We start from the raw sequence: 21230 nt of genomic DNA, 5'->3' as shown, positions 1-21230 counted from the left end.
CTGAATAGATTTTAGTAAATGTACAGTCATGCAACTACCACCACAATCACGTTTTAGAACACTTCCATCACCACCAAATTTTCCTCAAGCCCCTTTGTGATTAATCCTCATCCCCACCTCATGCCCCAGGAAACCAGTTTTGCCTTTTCTAGAATTTCATGTAAATGGAATCATACAGAACAGTATATATAATTTTTTTCTGGATTTTTTTTTTACTTAATATGATACTTTTGAGATTCATCCATGTTGTTGTATCAGCACTCCATTCTTTCTAGCTGTTACTAATCTATTGTATACCATCATTTTCTTTTTTTAATCTGTATATCAGTTGATGGGCATTTGGATTGTTTCCAGTTTGGGACTATGATGAAATAATACTATGTACATTCATGTATAAATCTTCCAGTGGACATGTTTTCATTTCTCTCAGATAAATACCTAAGAGTGGAATTGCCAGGTCATATGGTAAGTGTATTTTAACATTTTAAGAAACTTCATTTTTTGAAATGGCTATATAGTTTTGCATTCCCACCAGCACTGTATGAGATTTCCAGTTGCTCCACACTGTCACCAATTCTTATTTTTAGTCTTTTAAATCTTACCAACTCTAGTGTGGGTATAGTGACATCTCATTGTGGTTTTAAGTTGCATTTCGCTGAGAATCTTTTCATGTGCTTTTTGACCATCCATATAGTTTCCTTTGTGCGGTATCTATTCAAGTATTTTTCTCACTTTATTATTGGATTGCTTTCTTATAATTGAGTTGTAAGAGAATTTTATATTGTCTGGATACAAGTCCTTTTTCAAATATATGCCTTATAGGTATTTTCTCTTTATCAATGGCTCACCTTTTCATTTCTTGTGTTTTTGATTAGCTAATGTTTTAATCTTTATGAAGTCCAACTTACTAATTTTTATTTTATGATTCATGCTTTTTGTATTCTATGTAAGAAACTTTTACTTTATTCAAAGTCACAAAGATTTTCTCCTAAATTCTTCTATAAGATTTATGGTGCTAGCTCTTAGATTTAGGCCAATGATCTGGGGTTTTTTTTGTTTTATGGTTTTTTATTAGGGTACAGTTGTTTTACAATGTTGTGTTAGTTTCTACTGTACAGCAGAGTTCCCTGTGCTATACATCAGGTTCTCATTAGTTATCTATTTTATACATATTAGTGTATATAGGTCAATCCCAATCTCCCACTTCATCCCACCCCCACCCTTTCCCCCTTTGTTGTCCATATGCCAATGATCTGTTTTGACTTAAATTTTGTGATGTTATGAGGAAAAGGGTTAGGTACCTCTCTTAATGTCAATATCCAATTATTCCAGCATGATTTATTGAAGACTATGTCCTACCTTGGTAACTTTATCAAAACTCAATTGACTATGTCAGTATGGGTCTGTTTCTGGACTCTCTGTTGCATTAATCCATGTGTTTACCCTTATGCCACTACCACACTGTCTTGATTATTGTACATTTTACAGTTAAGTCCTAAAATCAGGTAGAATAAGTCCTCCAACTTCATTCTTTTTAAATATTGTCTTGGCCATTCTAGATCCTTTGAAGTGCTGCACTTTCAATATGCTTTAATGTTATATAATGCTACACAGTTTTATAGACAAAGAAGCCACAGACACATAGAGGTCTGGACAATTTGTCTGACTTTACAAGGTTGGGTTTCCTGTCTCTTTGTGGCCACAACTCACTTTCCTACTGGAATGTCAGCTTCACAAGAGCAGGGACTGTGTATATTTTATTCACCACTGAATCCCCAGTAAAGCAGCGCTTGTGGTAGGTTTTCAACAAATATGTGTTGAACAGAAGATATCTTCATGCTTAGAATGATTAGAACGATAGACTAATAATACAGTTAATAATGTCTTCCTGGCCAGGATTTCATATTTCTTCCTACCCATTCAATAAACACCAAGTTCCTTGAACAGAGGAGGCACATAGTAGACTCTCTATAAATACTTGTTTAAGGAAAGAAAAGAAGAAAGACATACAATAATGGGGAAAGGGAAGAGAGAGAGAGAGGGATAGAACACACTGTGATAGGTAGTGAGGGAAAAAAAAAAGATAAAGGCAATGCCTAGCCTAAAAGAGCTCATAGTCTAAAGAATAAGAACTTAAATGGACTGAAATAATAAAGGTAATTAAAACTGTTAGAGGAACACAAAGGAAAGAAGCATTCCCTCTGTAGAGGGGAGTCATGGAAAGCTCCAAGGAGTAGGCGACACTAACCAGCTGGGTCTTTCAGATCTGTAATAACACAACTGAAAAGTGTAGAAGAAAAAATCTGAAGGAAAAGGGAAAGTGGAAGGGAATATTCTTGGCAAAGGGTGAATTAAGAGAGTACCAAAAAGTGATTCCCAAAAGAGTGGTTGGAGCCAAACTGTGGAGTCTGAACTTGAAACTGTAAGCAACAGGGAGTCTAAGATTTTAGCCATAAGAACAAGATCTAATCAGTGTTTCAGAAAAATAACTCTAGGCACAGCACGGAGCTTTAGGTTTCACTTTTTTTTTAAATTCTTACTTAGGAAAAGTTAACATAATTAAACTTTTTGGTCTTACTTATAATTTAGCAAAATAAGTAAAACAACTAACTGCTTGTTTTGTTTAAATTAATATTTATAAGCTCAATTTTAATAGCTTTTAAACCCTTGACTAATTTCAAAATAAAGCCTTTTTTTAAACACTTGGCACCATAAAAAGTGAACTACTTAGCTTCTGAATCATTACTCAAATTCACACAACATCCTTGTGAGGCATTTATATGGAACATATATAGGCTTATTACAATGAATTATACAGTCTCTCCCACAAGAAAAAGCCAGACATGAGTTAGAAACAAATAATCAGGATTAAGTCACACAGCATTACACTGGAAACACACTGTAAAAAATTTGAGTACAAATATACAAGTATAATGTTTCCAACTGTAATATAGGGCTAATAATATATCTCACAGGGATATAGGGAGGAATAGGTTAAAAAATGATATAAAACACCTTACACAGTGTCTCCTAGCATGTCGTTGTCATTCAATAAATATTGGTTCTCTTCCCTTCTCTTCCTACCCCTTCAATAACAAATCTGAAGTTACACTTAAGTTATTTGAAGGGAAAAAAACTACCATTTGTTTACTATTGACTTAAGTTATCCTCAAAGATCTAACAACTTAAAATCGTTTTTTGAAAAGAAGTCCAATAGCCTTTTCTATACGTACACTATAGGGGTTTTCCAGATGTATGCTATAGAAGTTCATCAAATACTTAATATCATTTAAACATTTCACATCATTAAATATGACCATTAAATTCATTAGTGAGGCTGTTTCAAAGAACTCTGCCAAAGGATTGTAGGAAAAATGCATAAATCTGATGCAAGATCATCAACTTTTACTGGCAAGTCATTTTTATCAAACACAGATAAATACTAGGTATTACATTAGCATTTCATAGCAGCTTGTAACAGGGGAAACTGAGGTTTGTTACATTACGTCCTTCTCAATTGAGGTTCTGTTATAAAGTTGGCAACTAGAAAAAATATATTAGAAGCTTATAGAATGTTTGTTATATGATCATATAACAAACACATAGTCCCAGCTCTATGATTTTCCAAAACCTGTCTAGATAAAATAAAGATATTTCACTATCAAACGAAGTTAAAATCAAGCCCCAAAAGGTATGAAATTAGCGTTTTCAAGAATCTTATCTAAAATATTTTATAGGAACAAAACCATCATTTATTCATTTTTCAAAATCCCCTTTTAATCCAAATCCTTAATGTTGCACCTCATCACTTACAACTACAATATTTAGGTTAGCACTGTATGATATATTCTTAAAATTGTATTAGTATCTGGAATTGATTTTTCCTAACACTATACTTACATAAGATAAACATTAAATAAAGTACTTACACCACTCCCAGCATATCAAACAATAAATAATAGATTCCCCTGACAGGACTTTGATGACCTGCCAAAACCTGAGTGCTTTCAGCCCAAATCACATGAAACCATAAATCACTCTTTATTTTATAGAACATTTCAAAATGGATTCCTGCTTTCTACTTTGAAAGCCATTTCATGTGTTATTTATAACTAGTGAAGACCAGAATGGAAAGAAAATTACATAGAACTAGAAAATTTACTGTGACTTTTTATAAAGAATAACTTCTTTTTTTTAGGAATAAAGTAGAATTACTGGCAAGGAAAAACTTGTGAGTATAAGAAGCTTTTAGAGAGCCACATCCTTTACTACTTAAAAAACCCTATGTACAGACCTTCTGTACCATCGTAAACAAAGCATAAACAACATTAGGTACAGAACTGACTAGATTGAGCAATGCAAAGGTAAAACGACCCACTTAACTCATGTCACAGCCACTCAAAAAAAGTGACATCACAAAATTAGACAGAAATTAAATTTCAACCCAGGTTTAAGTAGTTTTGTTCATTCCTATCAAATTATAAGTTAAAAGGTTTATATCTTATATTCACTTTTTAGTGGTTACCTTAAAAAGAAAAAAACTGCCAGTGAAGTAGCTTAGGGAAATTCCAAGAAGTATAGATAAAAATACTGTTTTAAAATTGACAATTATTGTAATTCACTTTGACCCACACGAAATATCAAACATACTAATAAATGTAGTAATTTAATACCTATGGACTTCTTCCTCATGGGAGAAAATACTGCTATTAATATCTATGTAATTTTTAGAACTTTGGATAAATATACTATCCATTAAAATATTAACTCACAAAATTTATGTTAATTTTTAAAAATTCAATATAGTGTGAACTTTTAGGAATGTCTAATAAGAACACTGTTTCAATACTAGGAAAATTGGATTCTTGTTTTCAGGTTTATACTAAATAGCTGAAAAGTCACTTAACCTCTCTGGAATTCAGCTTCCTTATAAATATCCTTATAGATAAAATGAAGAGCTTGAAATAAGTGACCCATAAGGTTTGCTGCAAGTTCTCAAAGGTAAATGTTAGTGACAGATCAACAACTTGGACTCTGTTCTTGTGCAAATGACTTGAACTTAAAAATAAAACCAGGATAAGATGGCATTAGCAGCAAAGTTGCTGAATCTCTCCCTGAGACCCCCATAAAAACAGACAGTGCAACCAGGATACCGAAACCATACTCCCAGGGACAACATCTACAACAAAGCTAGATGACAAAATATCGTGATGAACTCCAAAATACAAGTGGGTCATTACAAACCTTCAATAGCTATAAGACCAACGTGATATCAGAGACTGTGCAAGAGGAAATGAAGACAAAGAAATTTGTGACAGTGCTGAGAGCCAGAGAATCCCAAAATTGCTATCAGGTACTCACTGGAAGCTTGCAAGGTCATTGTGAAAATAGCAGCAGAAAGTGGGAGGGGACTTCACAGGCTCCAACCTGTGGATGAGTGCAAAGGAACCCCGGGAGTGCTAGAGTGGTGAGGGAGTGGGAATGAAGTTGGGCCCTATGAACTTAGGAAAATGAAAAACTGTCCTTCTAGATAAATCCCTGCACAGAGGAGTAACTCTTGGGAATATAATCCAAATTCAGCAGAACAGGGAAAACAGGTGCAAAGGGTAGAGAAGGTCCATACAAAACTGGGGGAAGGTGACACAGCTATCAGATCTCAGGCTATTTTTTGGATTACTTTGTGAAAATACAGGAGAGCTCTAGAGCAGTTAAGTTCGAAAAGCTATCCTGATCCACACTCCCTATTAAAAACACAAGGAAAACTTTTTTCACTTAAAAATGAGCAAAACAAAAGGATCTTTGTTGAATCCCATTCACTGTACAGAAAAAAATATATATATATATATACATAGCGAGAGAGAATAGAAGTGAAATAACAGCCTAACAGACAATGAAAGCATCCCAGAAATACATGCTTGCAAATTAGACGAAAACTATAACCTAACTATGGTACTATAAGCTAAAAGAAATTCAGAAAATAATAGACACTCCGAAAGAACAACATAAATCAGAATTAAAAAAACTTAAAAAGTGTGGTGATTAGATAATAGGAATATTTGAAAAAATAATGAAATGATTCAAGAAGAAATGAAAGAAAAAATCATTTCAGAAATAAAATCTAAGCTAAAAGGAGTACTAGAGCAAAGAAATACAATGGATAAATGCCTTAGGAAGAACTGAAAATGCAAACAAGGGCATAAAGCTACCATAGTTATGTTTAAAAAGGAAAGCCCTTGTCCTTTACATATATATTGAAATATTTACAGACAGAATGATATAATATATGGGATTTGCATTAAAATAATCCAGGATTGGATTGTGAAATGAGAAGGTGGAGAGTACAGAAGAAAAGAGGCCATAAATTGATAACTGTTGAAACTGGGAGATTGGTACATGAGGAGTTATTTTATTCTATTTTTTTTATGTTTGAAACTGGCCATAAAAAAAGTTTAAAAAATAAAATTTACAGAGCGAATGAAAGGCTGGGTCTACCAAATAAAATAATCCCTTGGAAAGCAGATATTTAGTATTTTGTTTTTTATCTAAACCGAGAAAACTATATCAACTCAAATCTCTTAATGAAAGTTCTATTAAGTAATGTAAATATTTGCCAAAGACCTATTCCATGCCAGGAAATAGAATAAGCAGATTCCACTACAATTAATTTTTACTTAATTTTCTTATTACTAATATTTCTGTTGTATCAATTTAAGTGACCAAAATGATCTTTTCACAGCAAAGGATATCCCAGTTGAGCTCTCTTCAAATTTAATAACAAATAACATTTAACTTGTGATGAGGAAAATAAGGTTTATTTAACAATATTTAACTTGTAATGAGGAAAATAAAGTTTCTTTGTTCAGAACATATTTTACTTACGTGCCACAGAAGAAAAATGACCTTTACTGTATTATTTATAAAGCTATGAGACTAAACTAGATGATGAGAGAGACTGTGCTCATTCCAAGAATGTTACAAAATCACACAACAAATAACCTTCCTTCCTTATATGAAATCCTATGATGAAATCCATTTTTAAAAAAGTAGAGAGGGCTTCCCTGGTGGTGCAGTGGTTGAGAATCCACCTGCCCATGCAGGGGACACGGGTTCGTGCCCTGGTCCGGGAAGATCCCACATGCCGCGGAGTGGCTGGGCCCGTGAGCCATGGCTGCTGAGCCTGTGCGTCCGGGGCCTGTGCTCCGCAACGGGAGAGGTCACAACAGTGAGAGGCCCGCGTACCAAAAAAGAAAAAAAAAAAAAAGTAGAGAAAAAAACCCTTATGAGCCTTATAAACTAAATTTGAAAGGGCCTATGAATTTGTTACTATATAACATTCCTTAAGGTAAAACACTTCAAATTAAGTTTTAAATGTAGTCTCATTATGTATCTAAGAGAAAACTGGCTACAGTATCATTGAGAAAACATTGAGGATAATTATTTTATCCTGCTTATTAAAAAGCTGAACAGTGATTACACTGAGTTTATTAAAATAAAACAAAGGATAAAATTTTATCTAATGAAAATTACAATTTTATTGCATTAAGAATTTTTTAAATGCCGTAACAAGAGGGATAAACCAAAATCAATGTAAAAGGTTTATGAATCACTTGTCAGTGATTTTACACTTAAAAATGCATATTAAAAATACTTAAAAAGCAGGACAGTTACTTTTCTTTTTTATTTCCTCTCTTACACTGTAAATATGATACAATGCTAAACAAAATATTTTTATCACCCATAAACCAACCCCTAACAATTTTTTTTTAGTTTTTTCCTTTACTTTCTATTCTTTGTCCACAGGTACACATAAGGCAGTAGAGGATGGGGAAACTGAAAACAGGGGTTAAGTACTTTACCCAAAGTCATATACCCAGTAAATGGCAAAGTTAATATTGGAATCTATCTAGTCTGGCTTCAGGACATCTAAATCTCTTTGTCCATCCCCATCAAGCAACCTTAGAATTCAGTTTCCCAAACGACTTCAGTCTTGGAAATGGGTACTCTAATTGGTAGATACCAGTAATACTAGGAAAGGTATGTTCCCTTTTGTAAATTAAGAAATTGGCATTCAGTGGCAGCTATTAAATGTAGAAGGAATCAAAGACCTAGAAGAAAACATCAATTTGCAAGTCCTAATGAAAATACTTATTCATATAAAGACTACCTATTGATGTTAAAACAATGCTATGAATAGTTGGTATCAAATTGAATGTTTGCATAGTGCCAAAAGCAATATACAGATTATTTTCAATACACGGGAAAAATACATCCATACAATGGAGGCATCATATTGTCATCATTCTAATCCTGGGTCAATCTTAGCAACACTCATAGTGGATCAACCAGATATTTTGTCTTCTGGTATGATCCAACATGACATCCATATCACCAAAGATGTTCTAGCCAAAAACATTAACCTTGAATCCACCAAGCCTTTAGATATAACTTTCAGTTTACAGGAAAAAGACAGTCTAGAGGAACAAGGTAAATGATACTACAAGGAAGAAAGCAAAATCTAAAAGGTAAGGATCACTGGCCTAGTCTCTCTGTGACATCTCAGTCATCACTCAAAAAAACAAACAAACAAAAAAACAAGCTAGAATAAAACAGACTTACAGGATATAACAACCAAAAGCAATGCATGAACTGGACACAAGTTTGTACATATCAGCTGTAAAGGGTATTTTGGGGTGGGAGAACATAGAAAGTTAAACATGGTCTGTGTGCTACATGGGATAAAACTACTGGAATGGAAAGAAAGGTGAGAATTATTGACTGAAAAAGCTGCAGAATGATATGTACCTAATGATCCTATCTTGTTGTGAATGTGTGTTTATGACATTATACATTTCCTGAGGGAGGCAGGGGCCTTGAAAAGCTGAAAACCAAAGGGCAAATAAATACAATTATTTTGGTGAATATGCATAACCTACTGAAGTTGAAGATTTGCAAGCCTAGAATACTATATAATAGCAGTGTGTGAGTGTGAGTGTGTGTGTGTGGGAGTATGCGGGGGAATTACAGCTATATGTATTTGTACTGATGAATCTCACAACCATAACACTGACCAAGGAAAGCAAGTCACAGAAAGAATACATAGGGTAGAATTCTGAAAGTCAGACAAGGGTCAAAAACAGGAAAAACTAACAACATACGGTTTGGTTATATACACGTGATAAATAACACTTTAAAAAAACAAGAGGACAATTAAAGCAGTTTACCATAATGGTTACAGCTGTGGGAAAGGAAGGGGAGATGGATGGTGATGCACCCAGGGAGCTCCTAAGGTACTGGTAATATTCTGGTAGTGTTCTTTTTCTTTAGGTGGGTCATACATACATGCCACTCACTTTGTTATTGTTCACTGAAAGAAAGAAATAAAAAATAGGTATACACACACACGTATATTTCATTTGTATGTATGATATTTTGTAATAAAAAATATCCTAGGCCACACTGTAAAACTGCCTACTCCATCAGTCCACCAGACTCCTTTGAGACATTGGGGCTCTTCGATATACAACATTATTTCCAAACTTTAGTATGATAAGCAGCTTTAAAATAGATGTTGTCACCCTTGTAGCTTTTTACCTCTATTGAATGATTTTTCTCACAATAAATTCTCAGATCTGGAGTTACTGAGTCTAAGAGAATGAACATATTGACAATTCTTAGTACGAACTGTTACTTTGCCAAAGTGTTGTCCCAATTTATAATACCATCAGCATTTCAACTGAATACTTCATCAACAATTAGTGATTACTCCTTTAATTTAATGTTTTTAATTATCAGGTTATTTTGCATTTGACTATCAATCAGAAAAAAATATTTTCCCTGCAGTTTGTTGACTATTTGTAACCTCTCTTGTCTGTTTACACTCTCTGCCCATTTACCTGTAGAGATCTTGACATTTTTCATATAAATTTGAAGGTATTATTTGTATATAATCAGTCCTTTGCTATGAGTTACAAACACTCCTACTCTGTTTTCCTTTTTCTTTTAGTTTGCTATTTTTCAGAGTAGATGCTATAATTTTTCATATATTCAAATACTGCCTTGTGCTTCTTGAGATTTCAAAGAGGGAAAGTTATCATTCCTCTACAGATCAGATGACCCAGTCTATTCCCACTTTATAGTTCTGACTACACTCAAAGAGACACCCAGATTACTGGCAGAAAGTCCAAAAACTGATCATATAATTTAAAAAATAAAGGAAGTATTTCAATTCAGTGGAGAAAGAATAGATCGATGGTGTTAGAATAACCAGCTAATGATTTAGAAGGAAAAAACCCTCATATTCTACAGCAAAGTAAATTTCAGGTGAATTAAAAATTTAAATGTAGGGCTTCCCTGGTGGCGCAGTGGCTGAGAATCCGCCTGCCGATGCAGGGGACGCGGGTTCGTGCCCCGGTCCGGGAGGATCCCACATGCCCTGGAGGGGCTGCCCATGAGCCGTGGCCGCTGAGCCTGTGCGTCCGGGGCCTGTGCTCCGCAACGGGAGAGGCCACAACAGTGAGAGGCCCGCGTACCAAAAAAAAAAAAAAAAAAAAATTTAAATGTAAAAAATAAAATACTAAAAAAGAAACTAAGAGTCAATATTTACTTAATCTTGGAGGTGAAGGCTTTCTTTTTTTTGTTTGTTTTGTTTTGTGGTACGTGGGCCTCGCCTCTCACTGTCGTGGTCTCTCCCATTGCGGAGCACAGGCTCCAGACGCGCAGGCTCAGCGGCCATGGCTCATGAGCCCAGTCACTCCGCGGCATGTGGGATATTTCCGGACCGGGGCACAAACCCCTGTCCCCTGCATCGGCAGGCAGACTGTCAACCACTGCACCACCAGGGAAGCCCTGGAAGGCTTTCTATGCATATCTCCAAAGGCAGTAACCATAAAAGAAAAAAAAACATTTGATAGATTTCACTATGTGAAAATTATAGTTTCATACATGAGAAACCAGCATAAAAATAGAAGGCAAATTTACAAAATACATGACAAAGATTTAAAGTCTTTAGTATATAAAGAATGATTGCATGTTGAAAAGAAAAAAAGGCACAATAGAAACATGGGTAAGGGCAATTTACAAAAGAAACATAATTGAGCAATATACCTATTAAATTAGTCAACCTCACTTATGATCTAAAAATGTAAATGCAAACAAGGAAATTTTTTTTTGGCTATGATGTTGACAGTAATTAAAAATAAGACATTCATAGACAATGTTGAAAGACTATGGGAAAATAAGCATTCTCATACTCCGCTGGTGAGATTAGACTGGCAAACTTTCCTTAAGGCAATTCATCAATACAAATCAAAAGCTTTATGTAACCACCCTCTAAAATTCAATTTAACAGTTACAGTTCTAGGTATTTATCCTAAGGAAATAATTAAATACGTACAAAAGACTTAGGCACACCATGTTCATCACAGCCTTAGTTTATGAAAGTGAAAAACTAAAAACCTTAAATGTCCAACAAAAGTTGCTAATTTAAATAAATGACAGGACATTTATAGAAAATAATATTTACTAAGCATCTACTTAATATGACATTTAATAAACTTTTGGAAATGACATAATCATAAAGATGAAGAACAGATAGATTAGGGGGTGCCAGGGTTTAGGGATGTAGGTAGGAGGGAGGTGTCCATGACTATAAAAAGGTATCATGAGAGAGTATGATGAAACTGTTTTGTATCTGGATGTTAACACCAATCTTCACGTGATAAAACTGTACAGAACTAAACACACACAAGTACATGTAAAACTGGTGACATCTGGGCTTCCCTGGTGGCACAGTGGTTGAGAGTCTGCCTGCTGATGCAGAAGATACGGGTTCGTGCACCGGTCCGGGAGGATCCCACATGCCACAGAGCGGCTGGGCCCGTGAGCCATGGCCGCTGAGCCTGCGCATCCGGAGCCTGTGCTCCGCAACGGGAGAGGCCACAACAATGAGAGGCTCGCGTACCACAAAAAAACAAACAAACAAAAAAAAACAAACTGGTGACATCTGAATAAGGTCACTGGGTAAGGTCAATTACCTGCTTATGCTACATGTAGTTATGTAAGATCTTACTTACCACTGGGGGAAGCTGGGTGAACATATACAGGATCTTCCTATATTATTTCTTACAACTGCATGTGAGTCGAATTATCTCCGAACGAAAAGTTTTAAAAAAAGACTGAGGAAGAAGATGTGATTAGCATGGAATGATGTTCATAACATACTGTGAAGCGAAAAACAGAATAGCATACACATCTATACACACAGGTCTGGAAGTATATTCGTTAAAGTGTTAGTTATTAATATTAGTTGTTAATGACATGGCCCTTGGAGGGAAAATATCCACATCTACTCTGTCAATTAAGATGCATCCATTGCAAGTGCTGATAATTGTTGACAATTATAGGAACCAAAAGAAGAGTCAATTTAAAAAAGAAAAGTTTCATAAACAGAACAATGAGTTTCATACTTGTTCTTGAAAATTCAATTTATAAGTGTAAAAAACGAAACAATTTTTTTTAAAAGACAAAATGGCAAACCCTCGCATATGCACAAATAGCCTATAGCTCATTTTTAACAATGGTTTTATTTCTGTGGGAAATTACATATCTTGTAATCAATGAATAATTCCTAGGGGAACAGATTATCACTTGAAATATGACTGTATTTTCTGATCCCATTTCTAGCCATTACTTTAGTGGCTGATTCTGTTTTTTCAGTTTTAAGGGATAAACACAACCAAGTCATTCAGTTCACCTTCATCAAAAGGTTTGCGACTTGACCACAGATGTCATGATGCTGTCAATAATGAGTTAACACCACAAGGCTTTGCTGGCATCAGGATTTTAATGTCGACAATGGTAAGTAACTCCCCAAAATGAAGTAACTGTCAACTGCTAAGCTAGAACACAATAATCTAATCTTGAGAGTATAAGGTATTTTTTCACATGGAAGAATCCAACCAGCTCAATCTAATACCTAGCCAGAGCAGCTCCAGTCTTAACAGTTTGACCTCGGTCAAACTTAACTGAGCCTTAAGTTCCACATTTGTAAAATGCAGATAACAATAAGCATCTAACACAGACAAGGTTACTGTGAGAATCAGATGAGACAATGCATTTTAAGGGCTTAGCATTGGACTCAGCATAATAAATGCCAGAAATAATTTCATATATTTGTTTAACAGTGTGTTATACATACTAAATTTAATTCTATGTCCTCTATTTGGCCTAGATAGCTCATGCCAAAGTAACACAGAAAACTACGGATTAGAACACAACTCAGCATCTTCCTAATATGCCTGATATCTGTATATAAAACCTTCTTTCTCTGTACTTTAGCTTATGCAAACTTTTCCATAATTATTTTAAATGCATATACAGAAAAGCAGTTTAACAAATGTGCAAATTCAGATCACAGATATATGATCCAAAACAGTTCAAAGCAATACAAAATGACTAAAACTGCCATTAACCAAAAGCCATTGTAACTCAACATCAACATTAGGTTGGACAAAAAAGATAGTATGAACACTACTCAGGAGAAAAAGTAGATGTTGGTATTTTTGTAAATGTGATATAAACCAAATCAGTCAAGCAGTATGACATTACCCACTTAAACTCTTGGTAAAATCTAATATAAGATCAAACACTCATGTGAAGCACCACCCTGGCAAAAAGCTGCACCTGGTCTCATCACCTATTTTCAAACTATTTTTTAAATAGTCCCATTATGATAACATGATAGCTCTCATAATCATACTTGGAGAAATCAGTATCTGTGATAAATTATCATCTTTTTATACTGCCCTTTAATAAGATTATTAGAAAAGCAAAAAATAATAAATCAATCTTTCAAAGTATCCCTATTTTGTTGGTCACAACTAAACATCCCCAAAATGTTTCCAATCTCTCTAGCATATATACATAATATATACATGTGTATATACTGACATATATGTGTATATATATGTAGTTTTGTAATATACATATTAATATAAACTGGGAACTGATGATTTTTAGACTATTTTACTTTTTAAACCATTTACATACATAGCAGGCACAGCCTAACTTTTCAGTGGAAAGACTGTACTGAAACTGAATAGCAGATGATTTAGCATGAGTAACAGGTCAATTACATGGAATTATAATTGTTTCTGTGCATTGGGATTTTATGTGAAACATGAGAATGTGATGGTGAGCAGCCGTGTTTGATTTTAATTGCTGTAGCTTTAGTTCTCCAAAACATCATGAGGATACTGGAGAAAATGAGAAAATGACGTGAGGCATGGGAGATGAAAATGATGCTGCGGAGAGAACTCTGGTAACAGATGCGGCTCTCTCTGAGGGATTGGCTCAAACTTATGATTTACAGGGAAGTGTAAGCCTCTCCAGAGAGTCTTCTCCAGAGTTATATTACTCCCTTTACTTTTCTAGGTATTGAGAGCAGAAAAGGCATACTTTTCCATCAATAAATGCCTGAAGAATTGCAAAGCATTTTTCAGAACAGCAAAACCTGTAAGCTCTCTTTAGCTCCTTCAGCATTCTTACACTGACAAGGAAGAGTTTCACACTATGCCTCAAACAAGATAAATCTGTTCAAAACCTTCACACTATGCCTCAAACAAGACAAATCTGTTCAGAACAAATGACAAATAATGCAAGCTGGTGAACAAAACAGAGTAAAAGAAAAAAAAAGGAAAGAAAACCGTCAGTTAAGAAGTCTGATAGAAATAGTGGTAAAAGACACACAAAGGTCTTTCCCACCAAATGGGAAGAGGAGGAAGATGACTCAGACATCTGAATCTTTCCACTGCTTTCCATGAAAACTATGAGCCGTTCCTTGGAAGCATTCACGTAACAGGAGTGGTGATAAAAGCACTTCAGTATGGCATTATGGGCTATAAAAATCAACTACGTTTTCTGAGCACTTACTAAGCATTTTACAGAATTATTCCATTGAATGCTCAACACAGCTCTGTGAGAGTTATTCTCTTTTAGAGATGAGAAAATTGAAACTTAGACACTAAGGAACATGTGTGAGGTGGCACAAGAGGCATAGCTGATTCAAACACAGTCTGTCCCATTTCAGAGCGACCCTGTCAATCACTACACTATGCTCTCAAATGAGATACATACATGTCAAGGTAAATAAAACATATGGATGGTATAGCATTTGTAAAACCAAATGACTTTTGAAATATTACTTTCATTCCTACTCACTATGTTATTCAGTTAATCAATATTCTCTAAACTTTAAAACTTTTTGCCCCTAGCCATTCCCAAAATACATATGAATATATGTATGTGTGTGCGCTTCACACAGTGATACACACATGAAATATATGTTTCATGAAACTATACTCATCCTGGGACTTCCCTGGTGGTCCAGTGGTAAAGAATCCACCTTCCAATGCAGGGGATGTGGGTTCAATCCCTGGTCGGGGAACTAAGTGGGCAACTAAGCCTGCACAGTGCAACTACTGAGCCCGCGCACCTCAACTAGAGAGAGAAAACCTGCACGCCACAACTAGAGAGAAGCCCACGCACCACAACAAAGAGCACGCATGTCACAATGAAGATCCTACGTGCCGCAACTAAGACCCAACACAGCCAAAAATAAAAATAAATAAATATTTTGTAAAATGTTGCATCCAAAAAAAAAAAACTATACTCATCCTTACTACATGTAATATATTCTTTTTTTTCAACATCTTTATTGGAGTATAATTGCTTTACAATGGTGCGTTAGTTTCTGCTTTACAACAAAGTGAATCAGTTATACATATACATATGTTCCCATATCTCTTCCCTCTTGCGTCTCCCTCCCTCCCACCCTCCCTATTCCACCCCTCTACGTGGTCACAAACCACCTAGCTGATCTCCCTGTGCCATGCGGCTGCTTCCTACTAGCTATCCACCCTACATTTGGCAGTGTATATATGTCCATGCCACTCTCTTGCTTCGTCACAGCTTACCCTTCCCCCTCCCCATATCCTCAAGTCCATGCATTTTCTATTCTACTTCTGTTTTTTTTAATGCTGGAATTGATTTCATGACCCACAAATAGGTGGCATCTTGCAATTCAAATAAACTCTGCTCTAGACCACAGGTTCATGGATTTTTGGAAATACAGGCAGAGAAAGTATGGACATCCTCTGATATGAGAACCACACACAGGCATCCTGGGAGAGGATTAAATAAGATACATATATGAGAAATCACTTGGCAGAGTCTTGCATAAACAGGTAGTTAGTAAAAATCAGTTTCCATGATACCTCCTACAACATTACTATCCCCTAACGTTTAGAGAAGTGAAGTTACTCCACCACCATCATAAGCATTATAGTCAATGAGCTGCTGGCCAATGTTAACCACCTTAAAGTTTCAATGCTCAACTAACATCAAGAAATGGAGCTGTGCTTCCTACATGACCTTTCCTGATGAAAGCAGCTTATCATTTCCAAGAAAATGTTTTTTATGAACCACTTTGATAGAAGAATTTCTGAAGTATATCAAACACTGACTTGACTTCTTAAGAGGACTATACAAAATTGTCTTTTCTCAAGGACCCAGGGTCATAATTATGCACACACAGTGGTAAATTTTAGAGCTGGCAGATGCCTACCTTAGAGGTCACCTAATTCAAGTCTCTCACTTTACAGATGAACAAATTGATGTCCCAAGATGTTATGCAACTTGCCCAAAGTTACCCAGTAGGAAGGTTAAGTGATTCCCATTATGCCATGCTGCCAAATCGATTTTGGACTATGCTGAGCATGATCTAGCAAGGTAGTCAGGATTCAGGAGCAATACCCCTTGTAATTTCCCCCATGTTTGTTATTTTTGTTATCTCACTTCTTTCCCCATAATCTTTAGCAATAAAATTCTTAAATCAAAACAGAATCTATGTGTTTATGCTCTGCAGGAAAAATGTTAAGCTAGCCTACTCCACAGCCCATTTAGGGGAAGAATTCCAAAATATAATATGTGTGGTGTACTTTAGTAAGGAAAGGGATGTAGAATGAATCTCTATGTGGCCTTCAGAAAGCAAGAAGGATAAAATGAAAAGGCCACATTGGCTTAGAACAGCTTTGAGTATGTGACAGTCAGGAACCCCAAACAGCTCCTCAGAATAGGCAACACAGTAAATGTCACAAGGGCAGGGACTAGGTTCTCGGTAAATGTGGGTTGAATATTCTAAAAAATGTGTAGTCTGTCACTACACTAAATGGTGCCAGGTCATTGTGCTGTCTGATGTAGGTTTGCATTTTAGGTGTTTGTCTCTCCCCTTTCCCGTAAGGATATGAACGGTCACTTATGTCTAATGACACCCCCCAAACACGGCTTTTGCAGAAGTTGATAATGTTTCCTATATCTTCTAATAAGATGCTTCTAATACACTCTGAGCACGCTAGAATTTTCTAAAATAAGAATGAATATGCTCTAAAAAAGAGGATGAGGGATTCCTCTATGTAAGAAGCATGCCGATATTATCCCATAACTCTTGTAACTTCCATCTTGTCTGCCCTTCTGTTGAGTGGATGGCTCTGCTGATTACACAGATTGCCAGATTACAGATTACACAGGTTGCCAGATAAGTCACCTGCAGTGAGGAATTATGCTACTGGGACTATTTTTTACCTGCAACTGATGATACTTCTCTGTAACCCACAAAATTATCACTCAAATGTCTTTTTAAATGGCAAAATGTCTTAAAAATGACAACCATGCACCCAAACTGAAGGCCATTTTCTAGACACTTATTACTATATCCATTTTTTAAAATAATTGTCATGATTTTTTCATTAAAATTTTTTTAAATTTTATATTGAACTCACTATATCCATTTTTGTCCTCTCCCTTGAGACTCCATTTGGTGCTCCTTCCTTATTCCATTTTCTTCTATATTTTCCATGGTTCAAGTACTTTATCTTATTCTTCTGCCTTTGGGTGTTTGAGTGATATTTCCTGTATTTTGTACTCAGGAGGAAATGGGCTTAACTAAGAAAATACATACAAAACTTTATTTTCCCATAATCTCTTCAAAACATGATCTTAAGGAAAACATTGTGTTATGAAGAATGAAAAGAAATACAAATTAATCAAGGTCAAAGGGGTTTAAAATATTATCCACAGATTATTTTACTTGATAAAGCAATTGTCTCTTGATGACATTTTAACTAGAACTAAATCTGCTAAAAGAAAAACTGCATCTCATAGCCTATTTCTTCATGTTTCTGATACATGCATGATTAATTCTGCCTTTGTTATTAAAACTGAATCTTTGAAACACTGATTTTTCTATGATTTACTCAAGCTAGTACATCTAGGAAGGCAAACACATCTTAAAGACCACTTTCAGTAAACTATTTCAGAAGAGAAATATTCTAAATACATTAAAAATCATTCTTATTCAGTAATGATTGGAATTATTGGATTCCTTTATTTGGGAAATGACTTTTATCCAATTTTTCCACTTTGACTTACCTAAAAGCAAAGCTTCATATCATAAATTTAAACAATGTGCTTGAAAATTAAAAATGTGTTCACTAAGTGATATGAAAAACTTCTAACTCAAAAAAGTTCTTCCCATAGTTTGAGAAATAACATTACTCTCACAGAAATAAGTCTAAAATGAATCTTTTTCCAAATATACCAGATACCCCTGATGCAATTTTCTGGATCACTCACAGAATCTTCCTACTTCTATCATAAAGGACTCTAACAGGATGGATGTAATCCATATTATGAACTGAACTAGAAGGCAAAATATGTCTTATATAAGAATTAACAGCACTTAATGATAAGAATTAGCACTCTTATCAATTAAAATTTGAATCAAGATAAGAAAAAGTATCTTAATGATTCAAAGTAATTTTTAAAACACCCTAAGTGCCAAGGTAACAACAAAAAAAGGCAGTAACATAGGACCCAAGTATGGTATTACAACTATTCTAAAGTGGATATTGTTCTAAGTTTTAGGATAAACTGGAGAGAATAGAGTCTGTTGACTCGTTCCAGCTCTCATCCAACATCTGTTCATAAAAGCTACAGCAAGGTTATCTGTAGCCATGCAGTTTTCAGGTTGAGAATAAATATGTCCTTGCTGTTTTGAAAACAATTACCCAGATACAACTAGAATAAGATAATTTTTGGTTAGACAACACTGGAAAGGTTATCTAGTTTACCCTCCCTATATTCAAAAACAAGGAAATTGAGGCTCAGAGAGATTAAGTTCCTAGCCCTAGCAACTCACACAGCTAGTTAATGGCCACGCAAGGTCTAGAACCAAGTTTTCCCCATTATTTCTATTAATATGGGTTAACTCTGAGGGTCAGAACCACTGATTCTCCTTCTGGTATGGAATTGACCTTTGGAAATTTACCGGCTGTGTGATCTTGAGCAAATTGCAACCTTTCTAAGCCCTTTTGCCTCTTCTGTATAGTGTAAAGAATACGTACTCTAACAAGGTTGTTATGAGGATTATATATGGCTTGTAAAGTGCTTAGCACGTCGATTAGCAAATAATAAGCATTCGAAAATAAGTAGTTATTATTTTTACTCCCGACCTGGAAACATGGCTGTTCCTACTGTTTAAGAAGACAATGAACTGAATTCATCAACACAATGGACAGGGTCTCAACCACTGGGGTTCCCCAGCCTACCACGTTCTGTAGACAGGAGAAAACCCCACCCAACAAACTATTTCACCCCATCTAAAATCCACCCTTTACACTGTTAAGAAAAACAAAATACCAGCTGCTGCCAAATGTTTTCTGCCACGTGTTGTACGTGTAGTTTGTCAACTAGAAATTGCAGGGGGAGTTCTGGCACCACCCAAAACATGAAGAATAAATGATGGGAAAACAAGGGGACGATAAGATCACACACCTGAACTGGACTCACAGACGCTTGTTCTCAGCTTATTTAGCTGTGGGTAGATAGATGGGTGGTAGAAAGCAAAATGATTTCTTTCAGCACCATAAAGCAGGAACAAACAAATTACACCACAACAAATTACAACCCCCTAGGCTTCTCAACAAAACATAAAAGAATCCATTTCATCGCCTTAGTAAATTAAAACGTACACGGGCAACAACTGAGTCACAAAATGTATCCGACCTGCACTGCACCCTAGGATTATATAAATATATGAAAAATTCCTATGAAATGGCGAGACAAAAATGATAGGGAATATCACCTTGAAATTAACAAGGAGGAAATCATGTCATGCCAAAGGTGTCTCCATTGACAAAATCCCCACCCTCCGGTCTCATGACACTGCAAACCCACCTCCCTCTAAGGAAATTACAGGAATCATCCGCAGCAACCAACCTCAGCAATCGACATCAACCAGATCGACCCCTACTCAAATGGCGCTAAGCACCGCGGGTCCAAGCTCTTCCCTGCAGATGCCAAGTCCCGCGCTGGCTGCAGACTACTTCGCTTCCTTTCCGTCCTCCCTCTCACGCTCGACCCCCAACATTTCTCGCCGACCCTCGCCACTGACAGAAAAGGTAGGAACGGGAAAGACTTCCTACACTTTGTCCAGGGAGTACCAGAACCACACATACCCGTCCCTATTACGACCACATCAAACTCCGAAGGTAGATTATCCGCCATCTTGACAGGAAACGTGTCATGTGACTATTGCTTGTGGAAATGAGATCAAGTTAAGCATTGCCGTGGTAGAAGGCGGAAGGGAAAACACTGCATTCTGGGTATTGTAGTTCCTGGGTGGCAGGTCCAGATAGGCGGCTACAGCATTGTATTTGAAGTGTTTTACGCGAATGTTAAAAGCTCGATTCATTTTCCAGGCTGAGTGCAGTAGCGCATTTAGCCTGGAGTTTTGGGGTAGAAAAGAGTTGTAGATTTTTACTCTGATGGCTAGGATGAATGTGGGAAGACGTGGGAACCCCTTGACCATGATGAAGCAAGAATTGTTAGGAGACAAGGACGGCGGAGTGAAATTGAAAGGAGATTGCTTTGTGAAGAAAGGAGATTTTCATTCCAGCCTGGAAACTGTTTCCCCCAGCATGTCTGTACTTTCGTTTTGGCCTGCGAGGCATAATTTTTCACACCAATCCTCCAAACTCTATCCCTTATCTTTTTTTGCCTCTGTCTCCCCAATGAAAACCCACGAAAAATCTCGCCCTAGCTTCGCCAGAATGGAACCGTCACTGCATCTGTATTTGTTCTAGTTAGTCCTGATCAGCCACCTTGGCCACATACAT

General features: G+C 36.0%; 1 protein-coding gene across 3 annotated transcripts in view; it reads right to left on the bottom strand.

Moving 5' to 3' along the window:
• Nucleotides 1–20659, bottom strand: part of CHM (CHM Rab escort protein) — a 195980-nt gene extending 175321 nt beyond the window's left edge. For 2 of the 3 annotated variants that reach the window (XM_067023264.1, XM_067023265.1), the window contains exon 1: nt 20571–20638. In XM_067023264.1, the coding sequence (XP_066879365.1) occupies nt 20571–20619 (49 nt within the window). In that variant the 5' untranslated portion in view covers nt 20620–20638. Of the gene's footprint in view, nt 1–20570 lie in introns of all 3 variants that reach the window. The other variant, XM_059051264.2, reaches the window with a different exon arrangement.
• Nucleotides 20660–21230: the final 571 nt, after the last annotated feature.

The sequence above is a fragment of the Kogia breviceps genome, chromosome X (genome assembly GCF_026419965.1).
Source record: "Kogia breviceps isolate mKogBre1 chromosome X, mKogBre1 haplotype 1, whole genome shotgun sequence".
Classification (NCBI taxonomy): Eukaryota; Metazoa; Chordata; class Mammalia; order Artiodactyla; family Physeteridae; genus Kogia; species Kogia breviceps.
This window is presented reverse-complemented; position numbering and strand designations above follow the sequence as displayed.